The sequence below is a fragment of the Acipenser ruthenus genome, chromosome 2 (assembly GCF_902713425.1).
Source record: "Acipenser ruthenus chromosome 2, fAciRut3.2 maternal haplotype, whole genome shotgun sequence".
In the NCBI taxonomy this organism is placed as follows: Eukaryota; Metazoa; Chordata; class Actinopteri; order Acipenseriformes; family Acipenseridae; genus Acipenser; species Acipenser ruthenus.
The window spans coordinates 40,574,158-40,598,775 of NC_081190.1; the positions used below are offsets into that span (position 1 = coordinate 40,574,158).

A 24,618-nucleotide genomic window follows, 5' to 3' on the forward strand; every position below is an offset into this window, starting at 1 on the left:
AAACAATCAGACTTAAAGAGTAAGTAGCGGAGTTCCAAAAAAATATAGCGTTACACATCCCTGTTGTTGCTACAACTGTTTAAATAACGTACCTGTAATTGTTCTTTTCATTGTTAACATCCTGACAACGTTTTACACTTACAACTTTAAAGCCTGTTTCAAAGCTCTTTTCAAAATGTCCGCTATAGCGCACTGGGGTTTGAGATCGGTCCTCTAAATCACTGCGGGAAAAGTTATTAAAAAAACAAAAAAAAGAATAAACAGCATAACAACAAGTACCACATCATGGATCGTTATTGTTATAGGTGCACTAGAGCGGACATTTTGAAAAGAGCTTTGAAACAGACTTGAAAGTTATACGTGTAAAAAGTTATAAGGATGTTAACAACGAAAAGAGAAATTACAGGTACGTTATTTAAACAGTTGTAGCAACACGTGGGGATGTATAACGATATATTTTGCAGAACCCCGCTACTTTAAGTAGCTCAATTCATACCAATACATCTCAAGAGCTAACAAAAATGTAATAAATGTGTAACTAAACTTCTAACTGTTCCTTCATACAGCTAAGTTTTATATACAAGTTGATTTATCCATTACGGAAACAAAATATATCTCTAAATATATACTGAAAATATGTCATATTTGTCAATATATTGTAATATATTTTAAGGGATTCTTCTTTGAGAAATTGCCTTTTTGCTTCAACACGGTGCCTGAGGTGTTTTTGCTGTCTTAGTGGAGCTCCATGAATGAATTCATATTCATTCTAATTCTCCTCACAGGGATCAGAGACAGCAATCTTCCCCTGTGAACGCTGGCTGGCTAAATCCGAAGATGACGGGGAGATTGTGCGGGAGTTGGTGCCATCAGAAATCATCCAGGAGAAGCTGCTGCGGGACGGGACGCTGAAGCGCACGGAGAGCATTGTGGAGGATGCCCTGGAAAGTAAGTACTGCTTTCACATGGAGCATTCTGTTAGCCAAAGAAATCAAAGACTGATGCCAGCATTATTAAAGGAATGAGACAGTGTTTGTTTTTTTTGTTTTTTTACTTTTTCTATGGGTTATTGTGTATGTTGTGTGTTTGTGACAGGCATGTGGTCTATTTTAATAATCTACACTGTGGCATAACTATAGCTTCTGCCCCAAACTTGGAAACCTCCTGTATCGCAGATCTCTGCATTTAGATTGTATTCAATCATGTTATTAAGGCTGTTAGTTAATCATTACTGGAAAAAAACACCAGCAGGAAAAATGCAATGTTAAAGGGTGAAGTTAGATCCACCACTGTTTAGATTATTCAGAATGACTCCAAGATGCATTCTATTCAGCAGTTATACTTGGAGTGATTGAATTTTACTTTAGGAAAACAAAGTTTCCCTTTACATTTCAAGTTTTAAAGAATACTGAGCTTCAAATTCAAAAGATGATTCGGTTTCCTCCTCTGCCCCCAGCCCACACGTACACGGTGTCTGTGTACACTGGGGATGTGTACAGCGCCGGCACTGATGCCAATGTTTTCCTCACCATCTATGGAGATCTGGGAGACACTGGAGAGAGGAAACTCAGAAAGTCTGAAACCAACTCCAACAAGTTTGAAAGAGGACAGGTAAACTGAAGGGCAGCGTTCGTTTATATATCCTTACCCATATATGTTTAGTTGAAAGATATGGCATTGCATTGCACCTCATGTTTTAAACCAGTGAAGCTTTTCAAGTGTGCCACCTCTCTGGCTGTGTCTGTGATAGTTTTACAGTTCCGGGTTGACTGAACATGAGCAAGGCAGCATATAATGTTCAAATATTTAAGAGAGCTGCAGCAGAATGATAAAGAAGAAACTCTTTGAAGTCACTGCAAATTGGGGTATGTTTCTCTGTCTTGTTGACCATTATACACCCGAGAGATTGTCTCAGCCAGATTCCAACTAGTAACTATAATAGTAAAGCAGCTGGCATTACTTGAAAGGTAATTGATTGACCTTGTCTAAACTATTGCCATGGTGGTCAATTACCTGCCTAGTAAAGTCAGGTATTATTGCTTAAGCATACCGCAGGCTTCCTAATACATTGCCACAAAGGAGAAAAAAAACGGAAATAAAAGCTCAGTAAAATTGTACAATTATACAGTAACAATTAGACTGTGCTGTGTAACTGTACTTGTAAATGCAATATAAGACTGTGATGACATTCATTGCAGTTTAACTACAGTTGTCACTCGTATGTTGCCTTATAGCAACAACTGCCAGGAAAGGTGAATTGTTACAGCTGTGAATACCTCCAGCGCTGCTGCTGTCTGAACTGCTGCAGGATAGCTCAAGATACAGAACAGTTTTCAACCTTAATAACATTTCACAGCAGTAGTTATGTGTAACCAGTCTTGTGAAGACCACAACTTATGTTAATTGTCTTTTTTTTCTGGGATTGTTTGAATGAATTGTAGTTCTCTTGTTTATTTGAATAGCAATCTCTAGATTTTTTTATTATTATTATTGATTTTCTTTTCAACAAATACAACAAAAAGGTGACCTACAGTTTAGGTCATTTTCATGAGCTCTGTAAATAGGTAGTTTGTTGTTTTATGTTTGTTGTCTTTGGAAACGATAAAAATGATAGACCCCATTGTCTGTTTATCCTCTCCTGTGTAGGTTGATAAGTTTACAATTGAAGCAGTGGATCTGGGGCAGATTTACAAGTTAAATATCCGCCATGACAACACCATGATGAGTGCCGACTGGTACTTGGATCAGGTGGAGATTATGGATATGGACACAGAGGAGACATACTTATTCCAGTGTGAGCGCTGGCTCTCCAAGAACAAGGAAGACAAGAAGATTGAGAGGGTTCTTTATGTTAAGGTGCATTACACTACTACTTCTGAGCCAAAATGTGCAAGACAAATCAAAGAGAACAAGGGTTGTGGTAGAAGTACCTTACATAATGTATTTTCAAAGCTTTTTGCTCCAAAAATTAGAAACTAAACCTGAGAGTATTTTACAAAATGGAAGTTCCTATTTACAGTAGACACCCAGCACCTCTAAACTTTTAAGTTATTTTTTTTATAGTATCTATTTAATAAGAACATGTATCCTGTTGTTGCATTTTATTTCTTAATATGGACGGCTACATTACATTTTAGATATTTCCACAAGCAAAATGTATTTAATTACTTGCACTAATTTGTTATATCATAATAGATTGCCTTTCTAACTCTAGGTTATTGATTTTATACAAAAGACAATTAAATGGGTAAAAATGAGACACCAACATATTTGTCATTTTTTTCTAAAAAGTATTTATTTTCCCGAAAAAAAAAATGCTACTTACTACTTAAAAACTTTTGCAAATACAGATGATACTGATGATAAGTAAGAATCCATGCACAGTAGCGCTTTCTAGTGTCAATTTGCATTTATTTTTTATCCAGGGCTATGATGGAGAACGGATCAGCCTCAACAGCTCAAAAAAGAGTTTGAAAGACTCCTCTCTGAGCCTAAAGACTCTGGACAGCAACATGAACAAGAAGAACAAGAGGAAGAGCATCATGGATGAAACCATAGAGGAGGGGGCCAGTAAGGGAGCTGCACCTTCATTTGAAATCAGTGGTTTAGTATTGTGTATTGGATGCTATAATATACCGAACATGCGGTATAAATGAAGTAGGTCTTACTGCACATGATATTAGGGGTTCCAAATGGCCTCTCCATACAAAAAGCAGAAATCCAAAATACATTTTGAATTTTTTAATCTGCTGTTTTCATATTTGATTATTTTGAATCTGGCATATTTGGGGTGGGGGGTGGAACTCTTTTAAAAAGATTTCCAGAATCTCTGATCATTCTAAATGCTATAATGTGGATTGACTTAACCCTTGTATAGTGTTATCACTATGGAGCTTTTTTTTTGTTATTTGCTGCTGTTCTTTGTTAGAAGATTGGAAATGAGTCTTTGTATTCTTCATATTGTTTTACTGGTATCCTGTGCCTGTCCTAGTAGTGATGTTTTCTTTCTCTGTTCAGCGATTTCTTATCACATCACCATATCGACGGGTTCAGAGCGGGATTCTGGCACAACCAGTCGCGCGTACATCCTCATCATGGGATCCCACCAGGTTCAAACAGCCCGACTCTGGCTGGATCTCCCAGAGGATAAAACGGGCTTTGCCCCGGGATCCATGGAGAGATTCCTGGTGGAGGGAGCAGATGTGGGAGAGATCAAGAAAATTGAGGCAAGAGATTTCACAGATTAGAAACAATTTGAAATGAGAGAGCAAAAAGGTTTTGTTGAAATCGTGACAGTTTAGTTTACATACAGGATGCAGCATAACAATTCCAACTAAAATCTTAGGGCCCAATTGAATTACCTTTTAGCTGGAAAAAGCACTTTGGGTTCATGTAAATACTGTATATGCAATGAACAAAGGGAACAATGTGCAGTATGTATTTTGATTTGGTTAACACCCTGTTGATAATGAAGCCAAATCAAAAATGGATACTGATCTCTTTATTGAATTCATTTGTATTTTACTAAGCAGAAAATTAATTTGGTCCTTAAAAACCTTGTCTTATTTTATAAAAAATGAACAACACATTTATAAATCCTGATTTGTTTTGTTTTTTTGTAGAATAAAATGCAAACATTTGCATGTTTTGACTATATAATCATGTAAAAATATGGAGGTAAAAAAAAATACGTTTAAACAATGAAATGCTTTTTAAAAGGTACCTGTATAAAACATATGTATAAAATAATTTTAAATCTAAAAAACAAACCGACATATAATTCCCACGCTGTCATAATTTTGTTGCTGTTGCTACTGCTGCCTGTGCTTAATCGATTAAGGCATATGATGTATAGAAACTGCTAATTTACAATCAATTATTTCCATTTTAATTTCTTATAATAAAGGAATATAACCTGCAAGGAAAAAAAAAACATTTTCATACTCCCAAATAGTGGTGCATTGTCAGAATCGGTTTCTCAAGAAAGCAAATCAACATATATTGAGGTCCCGTCGCTGTGGTAATCCATGATTGAACTGGAGTGATGCACAGCTATTATACTGTGGAGCGTCTGACACGTCTAGCCTCAGGGCTTAAAATACATCCCGCCACGAGAACACATGTCATAAGCAACAGCAGAAAGAAAGAGGGGGAGGTCGGTTGGCATCCACAGCAGGGATTGATCACCTCAAAATAGGGAGAGCGACATGCTTTCTTTTTCATGTATCTGTGGTTAATGAATGCATGCTCAGATTGTCTGCAAGAAAAGCAGCTCACCGTAAAGTTATCATGTACTCCTGGTGTTTTTTCTTAGGACAAAAAAGTAATTATTCAGTTTCTGCAGTGGCAATGCAGAGAACATCACAGACGTACCAGGATGCTTGCATTGAAGTACTGTAGGAATGTTAAGGGTTAATGCAGCACTTTCAGTGGTATTAGTTATATCCACTCAGGTTGTCACAACAAATCGGTTAAAACACAGGGGCCTGATTTTCCTCTCTGTGCAAGTGCAGTGCAACATGCGCTACGACAGGGAAAATACATTAACATACGCTGCCAGCACTTGCACACGTTCGCCTGAGGTGCATGGTTTTCCCCTGATGGGTCTGCACATGGGCAACACTTATGCGCCTGGCAGTGTTTGCCCACAGTTTAATGAGGCAAAATGGGTCTGAGGTATCATTTGTCCAAAGCTATTTTGCCCTCTCATCTGTGGGCTATTAACAAGTGCAATTAAAACATGGTCACAGGTCTGTCTTATTGGCACACTGCTACACCTCATAGAAAAAGCAGGTAAAAGTAAAAACAAAACAAAAAAACAATGAAAAACAGAAACAGATTAAGATGTCTGAGTTTGAGGTTTTATATGATTTGTTGGATCTTGACATAGAATGAAGGCAAAGGTTAAGAAGCCGGAGATACTCTCCTGCAAGCAAAGGGTCATTTTTCTCGCACTTACTGATAAGTGTATTTGCCCATTTCGAATTAATAAGCAAACAGTAGCTGCTTTATGCAATATATTCTGTTTAGATTTCGAAGGCATGCTTTTCTGCTGCTTTGCCTGTTGCTGTAAAGGTAACTGCAGCACTAGTTTTGTATGCAGCATGTACATTCCAGAACAACTACAGACATTGCAGGCATGAGTCAGTCATGTTTTTCAAGATGTTGACATCAAGTGAATGGTGCATTGTTAAAAGTGGCCGGTGATTATATACGTTTTCCTGAAACCTGATACCAGCAAGAGCAAAATAGATACATTTCTTTAACATTGCTGGTTTTCCATGGGTATTGGGTGCAATAGATTGTACTCATGTCCAAATACGTACACCTTCTGAAAATGAAGCAGTTTACATTAATCGTAAAGGCTTTCATTCTTTAAATGTCCAGGTACTGTGTGATGCTAAAAGTATAATAACTAATGTTTTTGCAAATTACTCGGGATGCAGCCACGACTCTTTAATCCTTTCTCAGTCATATCCATTGCACAGTCCTTTGAAAGAAATGACATGTATCATAGTTTACTGATAGGTGACAATGGATATAGTCTGAAAAGATGGCTTATGACACCAGTCTTAATCCACAAACAGCAGGTGAAAATGTATATGAACTTGCAGTGTAATTGAAAGGACATTTGGCATGCTTAAAATGTGTTTTAGGTGTTTGGACCAGAGTGGGGGTGCATTGCAATACAGTGCGAAGAAGGTTGCAGACATATTTGTAGCATGTTGTGTACTACACAATATAGCTACTACTCGTGGATGTTTGCTAGACATTAGTGAAAACAGGTTAAATGCCATTATTCAACAGGAGGCTGACTGAGATTCAAAATGATCCAGTAGCAGCTCCAGCAAGTGCCAGAAATGTACACAACATTATTGACGATCACTTTGAAAATGAATATTGATATCCTTTGCTTAACATTTTTTAAATGGCTGGATTTATAAGTAGATAAATTGTGAAGATAAATATGTATGCTAACCAAAAGGGCTTATTCTGTAAATATATGCGGTATTTTTTTGTTAATAATAACTTGGTACACCCAATCATGCATCAGTTTTCATTTGGGTATGTTTGTTTTTTGTTTTCCACATTTTACCACTACTAAACCATTTTGTTGTATTTAATCCCTGATAACAGCTAGGTCATGATGGGGCCACTCCAGAGAGCTGCTGGCTAGTGGAAGAGCTAGCCGTTGCCGTGCCGACCAAAGGTGTCATGTACATTTTCCAATGCAAATGCTGGCTTGCCAAAGACAGAGGGGATGGTCTCACAGCTCGCATTTTCAGTATACTTGATGCTGACAGCATCAACATTGGACAAAAGGTTAGGCTTTTACATGTAGCATAAAAATTAGCCTACTTTCATTTAATCCTATTGAACCAGGCCAGAGAAACAAGGTCTTTCATTTCAATCTAAATATATACAGAATCATTTTAAAGTGCATGCATGCTACATATATTGGTTTGACAAACAGAAGTGGTTGCAGGTTAAGTGGATTGTCACAGCAAACCAAATACTTCATAGTGTAGCTGTTTTTTCACTTGTGTGATCATGATATTTATTTATGTAGCAATAAACATGTTCTCTTCCTCCTTTCCCCCCTCCTCCTCCAGGTCCTTTATGAGGTAACGGTTGTCACTGGAGACACTCAGAATGCTGGGACTGATGCCAACATTTACATGTCAGTATTTGGAGCCAATGGGACTACAGAGGAGATCTTGCTCTGCAAAAATGGAAACAGGTGCAGCACACAGCCTTCTTTGTGACAGATCCCTCCAAGCAACCTGATAAACGCTGACAAGCTAATGAAAGACACAAAACAGGCAAACTGAATGTAGTCTCAAGAAAGATATGAAGCATTTATACTTAAATGCATAATTGATGTGAAATATTGCTTTTTTTGTCAAATACTATACACCCAAGTTTAGAAATCACTGTTCATAACTGCAGCTTGACTTCCATGATTAGAGATCTTACACAGTTGTGGACATTCATTGTACAACACACCATAGAAAACTAAATCAATACTTAAAATATGTTTTTTTTTTTTTTTTTAAATATATTAAAAATATCTATTTTGGATTATTATAAAATTATCACCTTGATGCTTTCTAGGTTTGAAAGAGGTCAAGAAGACACCTTTACTATGGAGATTGATGACGTTGCTCCTCTGAGGAAGATACGAATACGCACAGATGGAAAAGGAAGCCGTCCTGACTGGTTCTTGGATAAGGTACAAGTACAGCAGTGTGGAGTAGTGTTTAGGGTTCTGGACTCTTGACCGGAGGGTCGTGGTTTCAATCCCAGGTGAGGGACACTGCTGCTGTACCTTTGAGCAAGGTACTTTACCTAGATTGCTCCAGTAAAAACCAAACTGTATAAATGGGTAATTGTATGTAAAAATAATGTGTAAAAAATTATGTAATTGTATGTAAAAATAATGTGATATCTTGTAACAATTGTAAGTCGCCCTGGATAAGGGCGTCTGCTAAGAAATAAATAATAATAATGTCTATAAATAATAATAAGAGCATTAGTAGATGGCAGTCATTCAGCAGATAAAATACTTGCACTTTTTGATAATCTCTTTTGACAGCAGCATATTCCCTTTCTTACTGTTGTGCAGATCATTATGCAGAATATGAACACCCAGGAGGTTTCTGTTTTCACCTACAATGAGTGGCTCTCAAAGACACGAGGACCCAAGAGAACCACGATGTGCGAGTTGGCAGCAGTGATTGATGATGAGGAAATGGTGCAGAAAACCACCTACACCATCATGGTAAAAACCAGCGACATATCAGGTAGGGCACTGGGCTGGTCATTATTCACAGTAGAGAGAAACTGCAAATAACCTGCAGGCCTAGCCAGCTGAACTGAGATGATCGCAGTGCTAGAAAGCTTTAAATTGGTTGTTTTCATCCTGGGTTACATTTGCTAGAAACTCTTACACAATCAATAAAACCATGACAATAGCTTACAACAACTTTTGGCACCCAGAATGAAACATTCTTTTTCTAGAATTTGGATGTCATCATACCGTCATCATACTATACTTTTCTAGATTTTGGAAGTGCATGTTCCAAGCGTAGAAAGCCTGAAAGGGGTAGGCCAGTGCCAGTTTGGTAAGATTTAAGGGAGAAATGGAAGAATCATCATCAGCCTGAGACAGAAATACACTTCCTTATCTCCTGTAAGCCAGTCTCTTGTTAGATAATGTTAATCACACATCTTCAGAACAAATAACATAGAGCCAATGAAACTCTGTACATCATTCCTTCTCCACGACAGTCAAATGTACATTATTAAGAATTTCTCAAATCTCAAAGCAGCTTAATCTGTTTTTCCTGTACATTCTTTGTAAATATAAATTTCAAATAGTATAGAGTCGAGACATAGACACCTTCAGGCTGTCGCTGTTAAAACCGCTGAAATGTCAACAAAGTAGCTTAGTTGGTAAAACCTCACAGTAGCTAAGATCATAGCATGGAATTCTGCTGTTGGAAAGTATTTTAATACAAAGGTACTTCTCTTACTATAGTTATAACCTGTCTTTGAAAATTGATTTGGAGTTAAGAATCATATATTATATATTTTTACTAGACATATTGGGGTACATGTATCAAGCGTTTGCGACGGCATTAAGGCCATAGTACAGAGTTTACGCCGGCCTTAAAATTGCCGTGATATGTATCATGACACTTTTGGCAAATTGTTAGCACCGCCAAAATGCGTTCCGCCATGCAGTGTGCTCTTCCATCCACTTTAAGGTGTGTCAAGTCTTAATTATATGCATGGGCAAATTGTAGGTGGGGCTCATTTGTAAATGAAGTCTGATATTAAAATGAGATTTATGAAGCGGCAGAACAGCTGTGCTGGCTCTAAAAGTGTCCACAAATAAGACCAATTTCAAACTGGTCTTATTTGGGCGCAGAGAAAAAGTCAGAAAGCAGCCGATAGGAAAGAGTATTATGGCAGCAGTCATATAGGGGCCCGGAAAATGCGCTGTATTTTTAAAAGAAATTCACGAATGACAATAAAAAAACCAACGAATTTCAAGGAGTGTCACAAAACTGACATTTTATTAAAAAAAAAAAAGAAAAAAAAATGTACATTATATTCTACTGATGTAAGTTGCCTAAAATGTGTTATCATTGGTAGTTCATGAAGAACATCACCCAAAAACCAAGGCTGAAACATTTTAACATTTAGCCTAGCTACTGAGTGAATTGAGTCAACACAGGTCATTGCTTCTCCAAATGACCTACCTATTGTTCAATTGAGGTACCCCATTTGGAGGGGAGGCGCTGTTTTTCAGATTTTGTTAATCTGTGCTACCAGTAGTCCATTTTCAGGGTTTCAGAACACCGGCGCAGTGGAATTTTCACATTTAAATGTGCCAGCTTACACCGTGCCTCATTCATTTTGGGCCAGTTAATACATTCAGGATGCAGTAAAATTTGTGCCGAGTCAGAGCACTGCTTTACACTTTAGCGCTGCATCGGTCGATCTTGATACACGCCCCCCATTTTGTTTAAACTTAAAGCAGAACAAATTTGACTAAGGTTTTATTCATATTACAGTGAAGCTATTGATACTGGTGATTGCATTGTGGACAAGGGATAACCACATGAAACATATAATCACATACATAGTTACAAAAATAAACAATTAGTAGTAGTGGAAACATTTAGCAAATTACACTTAACCACCCTCGGAGACCAGCAGAATGATCCACTGATTGTTGACCCGGATGGCCATGATTAGGTAAGCAACATTTCTGTAATATCATTCTAACATCTTACAAAGTTGTTGTAAACACCCTTTATAATGCGAAATATTAGTAGAGGCTCTTCTTAATTACTGTAAAATGATACCCACTGGCGCGGTACTTAGAACCCGTGCCATAATAAAAAAGACAGGGTCATGTAGATTGTTTTCAGCAATAATAGCATTACAACCATCGTGTGCTATCTCTATTTTTGTTGTAAATGTAACCAGTGAAACCTTGATCCCATTACATACATTTTTACACCAATGAAGCTATTACAGTAGGAGGATCAGACAGTTTTTCCTCTTGTATTTCACATTGTCCTTCTGTGCATCACCTTCATTGTATTAGTTGTATTTTATTAGCTATATGTAGTACCTTCCAACAGGTAATGGGAAAAATTAATAAATACTGTATCCACAAAAAAAAGTCAAAAAATGCCAGGCACTCACCAAACACTAGCAACCATGCTTTTGTATTAATTAATTTCATTTGAAAGTTCAAAACAAGAGCTGAATGCAAAAAAAGAACCATGACTGATTTAATGAGACATTTGTAGTTTCACTGTACCAGTCTTTGAGATAAGCATAAGCTACTGGCAGGATCAACCAGGTAGTGCTTGGTGAGTGCTTGGCATTTTTCAACTTTTTTTGGTCGGTATCTTGTGCCCTTCGCACCCCAAAAAAACTTTGCATACAATGTTTTCAGTGTGCTCTATCTTTTAACTAACAATGAATACATATAAAACATTTTGCTTGTTGCCTGTTTTACCCCACTCAGACCCCTTTCTAATGAAATATCTTTTAATCAAGAATGGATAATCATCTGATCTTCAAATGCCTGCACGATATTTATTGTGCAATTCCATTTTTTATATTCACACTGAATGAATCTACATGATTCAGAGCATCCTAGATAGTTATATAAACATGCATTGTGTGTTTTCATGTTATCCAACAGTGGTGCTATTAGGTTCTTAACCTGTAACCTTCATATTTTCACAGACAGTAGTCTGATCTTCTGCAGACACATTCTGCCATTGATAGGTAATGCAGACATGCTATAAATACATCTATCTTCTGTGTGCCCTGAAAGCAAGAGCTGCGTCTTTTTAGAAATAGTAAACTACATGAATGTCTGTGTGAAGGTTGAAAAGCAAAGCTCTTCTGATCACAGACTAGTTAAAATCAACAGTTAACATGCCTTTGAGAATAGTGGCAGTGATGTGGACAGAGGTTCCTTCATCTCCCAACTAATCAATACCGGTACATTAAAAAAAAAAAAAAAGTAGTATATGCCAAAATATAAGGTTGCCAATTCAAAATTAATCTTTATGAAAAATGACTATTCATGGAATTATGATGAATTCATTTTTAGGTCACATAAAAGACTTTCAAAATATCTCATGGCATTTACTGTATAGTGTGCACAGTATGAAAGCATTAATATAATTTTATTAATATATTATTATTATTATTTATTTATTTCTTAGCAGACGCCCTTATCCAGGGCAACTTACAGTCATAAACAAAATACATTTCAAGAATCACAGTATAAGTATTAATACAATTAAGAGCAAGATAAAATACAATGACTTTGGTTCTAGCAAGTACAAGTATATGACAAAATACGATTCAATAACAGAGCAGATAACAGTGTCAGTGATAGTTACATCAGGATATAATTAAATACAAAATACTACAGATTAAATAACACTTGTGACAGATTACAGTACTCTAAAGTACAGGATTAAATGCAGTAAAATAGGGAGCAGATAAGAGCAAGTAAAGTGCATTAAGGAAGAGTGATAGTGTCCAGAGGGAAAAGAGGAGTTCTACAGGTGCTGTCTGAAGAGGTGACTCTTGAGGAGGCGCCAGAAGGTGGTCAGGGACTGGGCAATCCTGACATCTGTAGAGGAGGAACAGCCTTCTAGTTCAGGAGGAGCGGAGAGGTCGAGTGGGGGTGTAGGGAAAGACGAGGGTCTCGAGGTAGCTGGGTGCAGTCTTGTCAAGGCATCTGTAGGCGAGTACAAGAGTCTTGAACTGGATGCGAGCGGTGATCAGGAGCCAGTGGAATGAGCGGAACAATGGAGTTGCGTGGGAGAAGCGAGGCAGAGAGAACACCAGGCAAGCAGCGGAGTTCTGGATGAGCTGGAGCGGATGGGTGGCGGACGCAGGGAGGCCAGCCAGGAGGGAGTTGCAGTAGTCTAGGCGGGAGAGAACCAGGGCCTGGACCAGGAGCTGGGTGGCATAATTGGTGAGGAAGGGTCGGATTCTTCATATGTTGCTCAGGAAGAATCGGCAAGTGTGTACCAGAGTGGAGATGTGCTGGGAATAAAGAAGCAGGGGTCCAGGGTGACTCTGAGGTTCTTAGTTGAGGAGGAGGGAGAGAGTGTGGTAGATTCCAGAGGAATGAAGATAGAGAGATCAGAGGAGGAGGAGGAGGAGGGAAAGAAAAGGAGGTCAGATTTAGAGAGGTTGAGTTTGAGGTGATGCCAGTGCATCCAGGAGGAGATAGCAGACAGACAGGTAGAGATACGGGAGGGGATGGTGGAGTCAGAGGTGGGGGAGGAGAGGAAAATCTGAGCATCATCAGCATAGAAATGGTATGAGAAACCAAAGGATGCGATGAGGGGGCCCAGGGAGTGGGTGTAGAGAGAGAACAGGAGAGGACCCAAGACTGACCCTTGGGGGACTCTTGTTGAGAGAGGGCGAGGTGTGGAGGTTGCTTCACGCCAGGTTACCTGGTAAGTGAGGTTGGAGAGGCAGGAGGAGAACCAGGCCAGAGCAGTGCCAGAGATTCCCAGGTCAGCGAGAGAGGATCGTAGAACAGAGTGATCGACAGTGTCAAAGGCAGCAGAGAGGTCAAGGAGAATTAGGACAGAGGAGAGAGAGGCAGCTCGGGCAGAGTTTAGTGAGTTAGTGACAAACAGGAGGGCGGTTTCAGTGGAGTGAGCAGAGCGGAAGCCAGATTGGAGAGGGTCGAGCAGAGAGTGGTTGGACAGGAAAGCAGAGAGCTGGCGGTGTACAGCCCGCTCGAGGGTTTTGGAGAGACCATATTAAAGTTAATATGGTCATGTTATTGACTACATTTCAAATATGAGGTGAAAGAACTAACTTTTTGTAAAACACATTGACATATACCTTACAAATAAGCAGTACATTTACATTGAGTGTTGTATGAATACATGGAATACAGTGAGATAGCCTACCAAGGTGGCCATCTTGGTGCATGCCAGATCTGTTACATAGGTCTATCACATAGGAGTCCTGGACCTTTCTTCTTTTAAGTAATAACAATAAAATTATGATAGTGCATTATATTAATATAATTTTTCAATACAGTACCAATAACTTAATACAGTAATCCATCACGTATCTGACTGCGGTGGGACCAGAGGAAGGGCGGATATGTAAAAAGGCGGATAAATGAATCCTGTTTTAAATACCATTATACACAGCTGTAACAATTACTATTTTCACACAATTATTGTTTTGGGATTCAGCTTTTATTAGGGAGCTCCCCTAAATCCCTTATTTAGAAAGATACAGGGTATTAATGCTTGTGATAGAGTAGCCGTCTGCCATGTGGGTGCGTGCATTCGCTGCTGAGTAACAGGCAGGAGATCGAGACGGAGGTTGAAGATGATACACCCCACCGGTCAACAGGATTGATTTACATGTCAACACATTGAACAGCGTACGGAGCACATGCAACACAGTGTACAGAAACTTTGGTAGGATCTACAATCTCTGAACTAATCTTCTCTGTTCAATAATAAACTAACGTTGCTGAAAAGGTCAGCAGTGTGGAGTAGTAGTTAGGGCTCTGGACTTTTGACCGGAGGGTTGTGGGTTCAATCCCCGGTGGGAGACACTGCTGTTGTACCCTTGAACAAGGTACTTTACCTAGATTGCTCTAGTAAAAACCCAACTGTATAAATGGGTAATTGTATGTAAAAATAATGTGATATCTGTATAATGTGAAATAATTTATAATGTGATATCTTGTAACAATTGTAAGTCACCCTGGATAAGGGTGTCTGCTAAGAAAGAAATAATAATAATAATAATAATAATAATAATAAATAAGAGAACTAAACAGTTAGGGCAGATATGTGATGGGCCAATAGCGATGGATACTCATGGTACTTGAATCCTGTCATGTAATGGTTCTCCCTTAAAGATTATAACCTGTAATTTGTAATAAAAAAAAAAAGAAAAACCTTATAAGGCATTATTATATTGATGGCATGCATCCCACAAATATCTGTTGCTATCACTATATAAAATGCTGGAGGTTTAAATGTATACATGCAGAAAATACTAAAGGGGCTCAAGCAATATTATACTTTTAGAAACATTTATGTGTAAAATGCTTTTTTTATCATTGTACAGAAAGCTTTCATTGAATGTGTGCAGTAGCTCTTTGTGAAGGAGTGGAATACAAAATCTTGGGCCCCACTGAACAGCTGCTGACTAAGCGCTCCCTGCTGTCTTAATCTGGTCCTGAGGCAGAGAGGAGGATAAGGCTTGGATTTGAACCGAGTTTTGGGAAGATAATCCTTAATCCCTATACTGTATTCATTGCCATAAAGTGATGAATAGTGTTTTTTTTAACTATTTCATTACGAAGTCTGAACAGGCTGGGCTGAAAACATGGTAGCTGCTCTAAGTGCTGCTACTCTCATCTGTACTAGTGAATAGACTTATAAAGGCAAAAAAACTGTATGCAAATAACTAACAGTCAGATGGAAACAATTGGCCTGGTTTGAAGATACTGAAATGTAGTCTGTGGTCGAATCAGATTCCAGTTTCAAGGCACTGATTTAATAGCTGCTGTTTTACCCTTGTCAGTTTTTGAAGTATCCCAATTGGTGTAGCATTTTGCATGTTCTTATTAAAGTGGTTAGCTGTATAATTAAATAATTTAAAAAATCTTACCTGTTGTGCAGGTATGTCAATTTGTGTGATTTTGAAAGCAAAATACTTAAGAGCAAACATGTTTTCATTTTTTTTTTAAAAAGCTCTCAGTTTGAACTCCCTATTTTAAGGTACTTTGTTATTTCAACTGGAGACTGGAAATCTTGCGGTGGTGACTGTTTGCAGTTAGAGCCTGCTTTGACCCTGAATACAGAGTGGAGGTGACAGGACCGGGGTGGGGGAGGGGGGTTGTAATTTTTCTGGCAATAATCCCAGATCTATTACATTGAATTTCTTGGGCTCGTAACAATAAAGCTGTAAGTAAAATTAGTTTTAAAAAAAGTGTGAACAAACCTGCATAATGCAGGTTAGTATGGTAGTATTTGTTTTCTATATGCTGTGCAGTAGTCCAGTAAAAAAATGTTTGGATTTGTGGTATTAAAGTGACATTTCTTATGCAATGTGTGTGCACTTTCTTTAGCACTTCAAACTCATTTGCACTGAAGCACTTTTGTGGTTACAGAATACTGTGGTGGAGCTGCTTTTTTTAACACAAAAAACAATGAGAATTGATTAATGTGATTGAAGTGTGTTTGTAAGTCCATACTGACACTATTTTAATTGTATAGTACTATATAGATCTGGGGTTTCTGATATTAGTTGTTAACCAATAAACACAGAAAAACAGAAGCCTAATTTATACTTTATGGTTTTACGCTAGCAGCAGACATTTACTACATTTTATATCAGAAAACCAAACAAATTACAGCCAGACACGTACAAAATGACTAAAGGTTGCTGCCCTTGTTACAAGTTACAAATAAAGGGACCCTTATAGAGATGGGTCTGTGCTTGTCAGTGAGCATCATTGACTCTGCTGAACATTAGCACTGTTACTATTCACATTGCTTCATTCTTATCTTTAATGAAATCAAACAGCACTACACAAGTCCCATTTCACTGTGACTGAGTACTAAACCGTTGTCATTAGCGAATGTGCTTTGGGCGCATTTTGTGACTGACCATTTATTTTGCCTGAAAATTGAATCAGTAATAATAACCAAGACTTCAAAGAACACACTGTCTTACCTATAAGTAGTTCTACCTATTTTAGAGCATACTGATAAAGGATCTATTGGAAAGTTGGAGGCTTGGTTATTTCCCCTTTAAGGGATAATTATTTACAACAGTCTTTATTCTATTCAAATAAACTGGGATCATAACTAGGCATTAAGATTCATTGGACAGCCAAGTAATTAGTAGTTTTCCCAAGTAAGCTAATTCTGTTGTACTCTCTACTCCAAAGCAGCCTCTAGTCTGGGACCATCTGTTTGCTGTGTATTGCATATCACTGTGTTTTTTTATACAAGGAGTTTGTTCTAATAAAAGCGCACAGTAGTGGCTTGTGCCAATTTACAGTTGCATTAGTGGTGTGATACGAAACAAATGCATTCCAGCGGATAGACAATTAACAAGTCATTGCTGCAAGGAGCTGCTATCCCGTTTATTGAAAGCTTCTGTATTGATGTTGGTTTTAAAAGGTTGGCAGTGATTTAAATGGAAGCAATAAGGCTCAGAATTAAATAGGCAGAGGAAGACAAATTTGCGGATAACTCCTAGCACCAGTGTGAAAACAATAAACCTGAGGTAAATAGCACCAAGCTGTTGATAATGCTGGTCTCCGTAGGACCGAATGGAAAAAGAGCTCATAGAGTCATGAACGAATGTAGCTTGATACAGATTTTTATAAGCAGAGACTGCACATTCCAGCAACAGGTTAGCTTGTTGATATGGATTTTATTTTATTTCTTAGTGTTCTCATTTGTTTGTGTAAATGCCAGAAATAAAAAAGAAATCTTAGTAAATAAAAAGCCCAAAATAAATGCAATATTAGTCCATAGTACTGAATTCCTTTAATGTAATTAATGTACAGTTAAATTGCAAACTCTTTGAGTGCCATGCCAAAACTAAAAAAATTGCTGGACCTAGATCTAGATTTGGCTTCCCTGTTAACTGCATTTCTGTTATTCCTTCCATGTAAATGTTGAATGAGCCAATTAAATTGTACACTGAGCCCCTAAGTGATAGGTGTGAGTGGGTTGAAACCAGCTGTTCATTTGTGCTTGGGGGAAAAAAAAGGCAGCACACATGTGAAAGTATGTGGCACAGTGAAATTACCAATGAGGAAAGAAATTCTGTATGTTCTGTTTTCCACCTAGATGTCTGGAACATTGGTTTTTCAAAACTTATTTTAAAAGAAAAAGGTTAGATCAGACATGTCTGAATTTGAGGAAATCAAAGACTGAATGTTATTGTTCCTCCTCTTTTAACCTTTTATGAGTACACAACAACCTCCTTGTTAGAAATAGCAGCTGTCCACATGTCAGGAACGTTTGTACGATCAAAGGCATACTGTAGGTTGTCAACGCACTCCATTAAGGGTTTCTATGTGATGTCAGCTACAAGGAAGTGTCCTAAAAATAACAGAGCACATCTTAATAGCCACGTTACGCAAAGAAGGAATTTCACAGGAGTCCCACCTTCTACACCTGTCACCTAAAACCAGGAACAAGACAAGAAAACAACATTAATGACAGATGAGAACACATTTTTATGCCCTTTCCAGTATACCTCTAATGAAGGTAAAATAGAAGCCAGTGTCTTTCTCTGAGCACTGTGCATGTCTGTAAATGTAGCCATCGGGGCACAAAACCTGTCATTTATATTGATTTATACAAGGAGAAAGCTTGTATATATGACTATACTGAGAAGTGATTTTGTGTAACCATTAATGATCTGTGTATGAACCCACAGTGCACCTGATTTCTTTCTTTCTTCTGCTTTGCCTCCAGGGGCTGGCACCGATGCCAACGTCTATGTTATTGTGTTTGGAGAGAATGGGGACACGGGCACAATCCCACTGAAAGAATGCAACAACACCAACAAGTTTGAGCGGAAACAAATGGACGTGTTTAAGTTCCCAGAAATGCTGAGTCTGGGAGAGCTCTCCAAGGTGAGAGTATGGCATGACAATAAAGGTAAGGACATGAGGGTGTCTGTTCTGCTGTTTATTGAAACATTGGCTACCTATATCACAAAATTGTACAATATCTTTCAACTCCATATTTGGAACACATCTGTATTCTGTGATTACTCGTTAGACGTGATTTGTATAATATTAATTTGTTCCTAGAAGACTAAAGACAAATTAAGGGGGACGAATTTAAGTCTTTAAAATCTTAATCTTAAAAGTTGACATAGAAAACCTTAGCCACACAGAGAGTGGTGAGGGTATGGAATTAATTAACTAGTCATGTTGCTGAGGTTGAATCACTTGGATCAACATCAACAATGGCCTCCTCTTGTGTACATTTTCCTATGTTCCTGTTTACAAATAGTAACCTGCAACCTGATTCTGTCCTACGTTAAGGAAGTGTTAACCAATGCTCTATATCCTCATTAGATTGCTACATTTTGCAACTGCAGCAGATAAAGTGATATACAGCGTTTACCTGCATATTCCAAGTCCTATATTTCAGCTCATCAGCTTTAAAACATTACAGACATTTAGTAAACCAAGAAGCACATTTTCAGACAGGCTGGTTAAAGAAGCTTGGTATCCTTCGTTAATTTGTGGGGATTTGACTTTGGTGTTTCAGGTGTTTCAGCAGGCTGGCACTTGGAGTTCATCGAAGTGAAGGATGAAACGATGGATAAAACATTCCGGTTCCATGGCGATCGTTGGCTAGCGAAGAATGAAGACGACGGGCAGATCATACGGGAACTGCCCTGTGCAAATAACGATGTTCTGGACTTCACAGACAGAACTAGTAAGTCACTTCATCAGTGTCAATCATATGATATTGGATTGAAAGTTAACTGTTAGTGTTAAATAATTCATTTTCTATTTTTTTTTTTAAGAGTATGAAATTCTTACAGTAACAAGTGACAGGGATGATGCAGATACAAAGGAAAATGTTTGGATTGTGTTGGAAGGGAAGAAGGGCAGATCCAAAGAGTTCTTGCTGGAGAATTCAACCAAGAAAAAGAAGTTCTTAAGGTACTAGTTTATTATTACACTCTGAATGGGTTTTCTCACAAAACCTGAGCCAAAGCCATGGCTCTGTACACAACAAATAGTCCAATATTATAGTGTTGAAAAAATATGTATTCATTTTACAAAGGTCTGGTATTTTTTTTTATTACAGATTGCCATAGTATTATTATGATAAACCTTCATATTGCCACAATGACTTTTCTTAAGGCCAACAAGGTGAAATTATTTTCTATGAAGAGATTGACTGCTTCAGAAATTCTGTCAGCACAGTTCATGTTTAAAAAGTAACATTTTAAATTAACAACATACAATAGAAAAAATAAAGAAAATATATTTGTGGCAAAGTGGTAATTGGTAGCAGGTGTATAGCAGGTGCGGTGAGGATGCAGTAATTCCAAGAACACACAGACAACAAAGTACGGGTGAAATGGTTTGTTTAATGATTATAAATCCAATGGTCTGATGACCAGCCAGTAAATAATAAAGAGCTGGCAATACACACAACAATGTGTATTGCACCGTAATGAAAAAGGGTTGCAATCCTGCAAACAATAAGCACAGTACGAAACACACACAATTAGACACACACGATCACAGGTCCAAAGTGAGTGCTCTCAGTGCTTGTGTTGAAGTACAATATAATACGTGCTATTGGTGAAACAAATGCTGATAACAATGTTAATCGTGACGGTAGTGCAGTGGTGATCCGGTTTTGTGCTGGCCCTTGGCGACAGCTTCGGATTGGTGTTTAGCCGTCTAGTGCTATATAACAAAAACACAGACAGTTACTAAACAGACAAAACAAACAAAACACTCACAGACTCCTTTCTCTATTTTTAATTTGGGGAAATCTCCCGGTCCTTCCAGTTTCCTCGTCTCTGAACCCAAGCGAAGGAAAAGATTTACAATTCTCCGGCCCCTTTTATGTGATTATGCATGACCCCTTGGTAAACGATTGCAGCTGACTCTATTGACTGCAGCTGCTACCTCGTTTACCTTCCAGGTCAATACGTTCCTGCAACGGAGTCTCGCCTTTTTCCCGGCTGACTGACTTCCCGACCCAGGGAATGAACTGTCAGGCCAACCTGTCCAAAGCCTTTCCCTTTTGCTACTTAATACCCTCACAGGTCGAGAGGGAGATTTACAACCAGAACTCATTATATTTCCATCACAATACTTCAGGGATTAAAAAGGTTTATACAAGAAAGCTGTGCACTCACATTCAGGGTGTCCTCATAATCATTCCTGAAAGGTTAAAAATGTTTGAATTAAATGAAAAGTTTATGGGATACAAAACGTCTATAGGAGGCTACGAGTTTATGATAAAAGTCTTATGCAAAATCAAGGCAGTGATTGTGTTTGCCATGCAGAGTGTGACTGACAGACAGACAGAGGAAAAGGGTTAGGGTTAGAGTTAGGGTTAGAACACAATCAGCAAATTTTGAGAGTGAAAAAGGAAAATATTGTTGATCTTTTTAATATAATTTTAAAATGCATCGTTTGTGTGTTTTGCAGGGGGGCTACTGACAAATTTGATTTTTCCTCGAAAAATGTTGGTGATATTGCCAACATCTGTCTTGGCCACTGTCCAAAAGAAGGAAAGAAATTTACATCGAAAAATTATGCATACTGGCATGTGGAAGAAATAATTATCACAGAACAGGAGCTTGGAAACAAGTAAGCAGAAGTGATTCCCAGAAACCTGTGGAGAATCATGTTTATTTTTTTACTGCTCAGGTGTAACACTGTAATATTATACATTTTTGGGAAGTGGGAGGTTTATCATACAAGAATAGGACATTTAGCAACTAATTTAGATTATATTTATACAGTGCTCCCCCTTTATAACGCTGTAGTCGGGAGCCATAGTTAAGAGTCTGTGCTGTTTGTGTTCCGCCTTTTAACGAGCATACTAGTGTTAGTGTAATGGCATTATGGGGCAAATGGGAGCCATGAACGTACCGCCTTATAACCTGTTCCGCAGCATAAAGGAGGAGCACTGTACTTCCTTATGATATTGTAATTGTATTGTAGTTTAAAAAGGTCTAATAGTGGTGGACTAGGGATGTGCTCTAATAATTTCCATCCCATAAAACAGGATTTAATAAACTTATTGTTTCAGGGGGGAAAAAATTACCAGTGCTCGCGAGTGGTCCTTTTTACACAGGCCTCATTGCAGAAATTCCACTTTGCTCAGGCTAGTTCAAAGACTCCACCAAAAGTAAAATATATGGTCAACTTTAACATGCCAAATACCAGTGCAGAAACACACTTAATAGGACATTGCAAATTCAGAGGTTAGGACGTGTTCTATCAGGGGTGTTAATAATTTTTTTCTTAACCACAGATACATTTTCCGGTGCAAAGCAAAAATACCATTGTCAGCCAAGAGGGATGACTTCTTGAGTTTTGAGTGTGCCAAGGCAGTGGAGAGCTTTGCCAGCAAGGCCCGGAGCCTGGTTCCCGTCAAGTACGAGATCATCATCATTACAGGGGGCGAAAAGGGGGCCGGAACTGACGCCAATGTCTTCATTACTATTTACGGCTCCAATGGTGACTCAGGCAAGCGGGCGCTGAAGCAGAAGTTCCGGAACCTGTTTGAACGCGGACGCACTGACCACTTCATAGTGGAGATGCTGGACTTGGGGGAAATCCACAAAGTCAAAGTTGAGCATGACAACAGCAGCATGAGTCCGGGATGGTTATTGGACAGGGTGGAGATCACCAATACTGCCACGGGTGTCACCACCCTTTTCCTTTGTGGCAAATGGTTGGACAAGAAGAGAGCTGACGGACAGACCTGGAGAGTGCTGTACCTGAAATAGTAAAAAATTAATTTAGTTTTTTTTTTTACAGTAGTTACAGCCGCTTAGCCCATCTGAGCAGTAGACAAGAGCCTCTCCATATAATTTGGCAAAACCCATTCACTTACAAATATGTATTTTTTTTACATTTAGTTCAAAACAGGACCTCATGAGAACAGAAAGATGCTGGGAAGGTTGAGCATGTAACATTATATATTTTTATCCCAGCACACTCTTTAAAAAATTTTTATGTAGTACAAAAATGCATGTAAGATGTTTCTAAAATGCAAAACAAACATGTCATTGGAACAAAAGCTTTTGTGATAAACATACAAAAAACAGCCTAAAATTGACAGCATAAAGCACAGTTCTATAAACTAAATTTTTGAAATAGCAACTTTTCCAGTAAGTCAAGTAACGAATCAAGAGACACGTTTGTTTTTTCAAATAATGAGTGGACAACTTACATGAAAGGGCTCATTTTTAAAAACGTACTTACCTTTTTTTCCTTCAAAATTCATGGGCAAAACTATGTGTATAATACAAACAACATTTATGGTAAAAGGCACTTTTTTGCTAACAAAAAGGTTTATCTAGCCTTCTATTTGCATTAGTTTCTATTTTTATAAAGACATTTTCACATTTGGTTCCAAATTATTATTATTATTATTATTTATTTCTTAGCAGACGCCCTTATCCAGGGCGACTTACAATCGTAAGCAAATACATTTCAAGTAAATACCAGGTGCCTTATTTTGATTAAGTCCAGTTTTATATATTAACAATACATTACGCTTCATTAATGTTAATGCATTGAGCCAATTCTTTTGATAGAATTTCAAGTAAAAATCATTAGAAAAGTTTTGAAAAAAAAACTCAAAATAAATTCCTTTACCTTAAAATCATGCAAACTAATTTAAATTCTGCCTTAATATATCTCAAACAATTTATTACTTGTCTTTTGGGGTTTTTTTGTAGTGATATCACCAGGGATTTGAATTGCTGCAATGCAATAGCATACTCTCCTACCTCAAAGAGCATGACTGGAATAACAGCAATGGTATTGTTGTATGTACATATGCAATCTTTATTTATTTATTTTTAACACTGCACTTTAATTACAGGACCTAAAACATGAAACCCCCAAGAAGCTCACCTTTTATATATCAAGGAAGACATTTTTTAATGAATGTATATTTAAAGAACTCAGAATTATGTTGTAATGTAATATTGCATGTATATTTTAGGTTTTGTAAGTTAAAGATGTATTTTATGAAACAATGTGATTGTTCCAGACTTGTTTGCTCGAGTCTAGTTTACAGGGGGGTGCAGCTATTCTATTAGGAGAAATGACTCCATGCACAGGTATATCTTGTCTTTCAAATACTGAGTCAAATAACATGGAGCACAAAACAGCAAGTCCACATATGTTAACATTGCTCTCCCCAGGATTCTGCCAGATACACTTTTACATGAACTGCTCCAGCTATAGGACAATTTCGTACGTCCTTTGATATGTCTGTTGATTTCTGTGTAACCATATTTCTACTCACTCATTACCGCACACATAGTGGCTTGGCCACTATTTGCATAGAGTATCCTTTTAAATAACACAGAAATGGCATTACTGATGCACCCCCTACCTTTATAGACAGTGCCACAGGAATATGAATGCAATCGGTTAAGCTGGTCTAGTCAACAAAAACACTACCGTATGCAATGTATGACCTTATTGTTCAATAAAATGGTTTGCTATATGGGCTATGTGTGATGTTGTTTTATGTGCTATTTATATGTACAGTTGTAGTCAAACATTTACATACCCCAATGGAAATTTATAATTTCAAGAAATTTCTCGAAAACAAAGAATTTTAGGAAAAATCTTTTGAAGCAAAAGTTTAGCTTTTGTGGATGAGGAAAAAAGTTACAAGAAATAGATGTCTACAGTTATTTATTTAAGCAATTTTTAATGTTAATGCATTGAGCCAATTCTTTTGATAGAATTTCAAGTAAAAATCATTAGAAAAGTTTTGAAAAAAAAACTCAAAATAAATTCCTTTACCT

The 24,618-nt window shown here is 37.8% G+C and overlaps 1 protein-coding gene across 1 annotated transcript in view; it reads left to right on the plus strand.

Annotated features, from left to right (window-relative positions):
- loxhd1b (lipoxygenase homology PLAT domains 1b) overlaps nucleotides 1-24,276 on the plus strand; it is a 65,303-nt gene extending 41,027 nt beyond the window's left edge. The window contains exons 27-40 of the mRNA XM_058985432.1: nucleotides 786-948; nucleotides 1,457-1,611; nucleotides 2,647-2,856; nucleotides 3,426-3,570; nucleotides 4,018-4,226; nucleotides 7,138-7,323; nucleotides 7,614-7,741; nucleotides 8,116-8,233; nucleotides 8,627-8,804; nucleotides 18,546-18,731; nucleotides 19,353-19,523; nucleotides 19,615-19,753; nucleotides 21,266-21,427; nucleotides 22,098-24,276. Coding sequence (XP_058841415.1) covers nucleotides 786-948; nucleotides 1,457-1,611; nucleotides 2,647-2,856; nucleotides 3,426-3,570; nucleotides 4,018-4,226; nucleotides 7,138-7,323; nucleotides 7,614-7,741; nucleotides 8,116-8,233; nucleotides 8,627-8,804; nucleotides 18,546-18,731; nucleotides 19,353-19,523; nucleotides 19,615-19,753; nucleotides 21,266-21,427; nucleotides 22,098-22,575 — 2,628 coding nt within the window. The 3' untranslated portion in view covers nucleotides 22,576-24,276. The remainder of the gene's footprint in view (nucleotides 1-785; nucleotides 949-1,456; nucleotides 1,612-2,646; nucleotides 2,857-3,425; nucleotides 3,571-4,017; nucleotides 4,227-7,137; nucleotides 7,324-7,613; nucleotides 7,742-8,115; nucleotides 8,234-8,626; nucleotides 8,805-18,545; nucleotides 18,732-19,352; nucleotides 19,524-19,614; nucleotides 19,754-21,265; nucleotides 21,428-22,097) is intronic.
- Nucleotides 24,277-24,618: the final 342 nt, after the last annotated feature.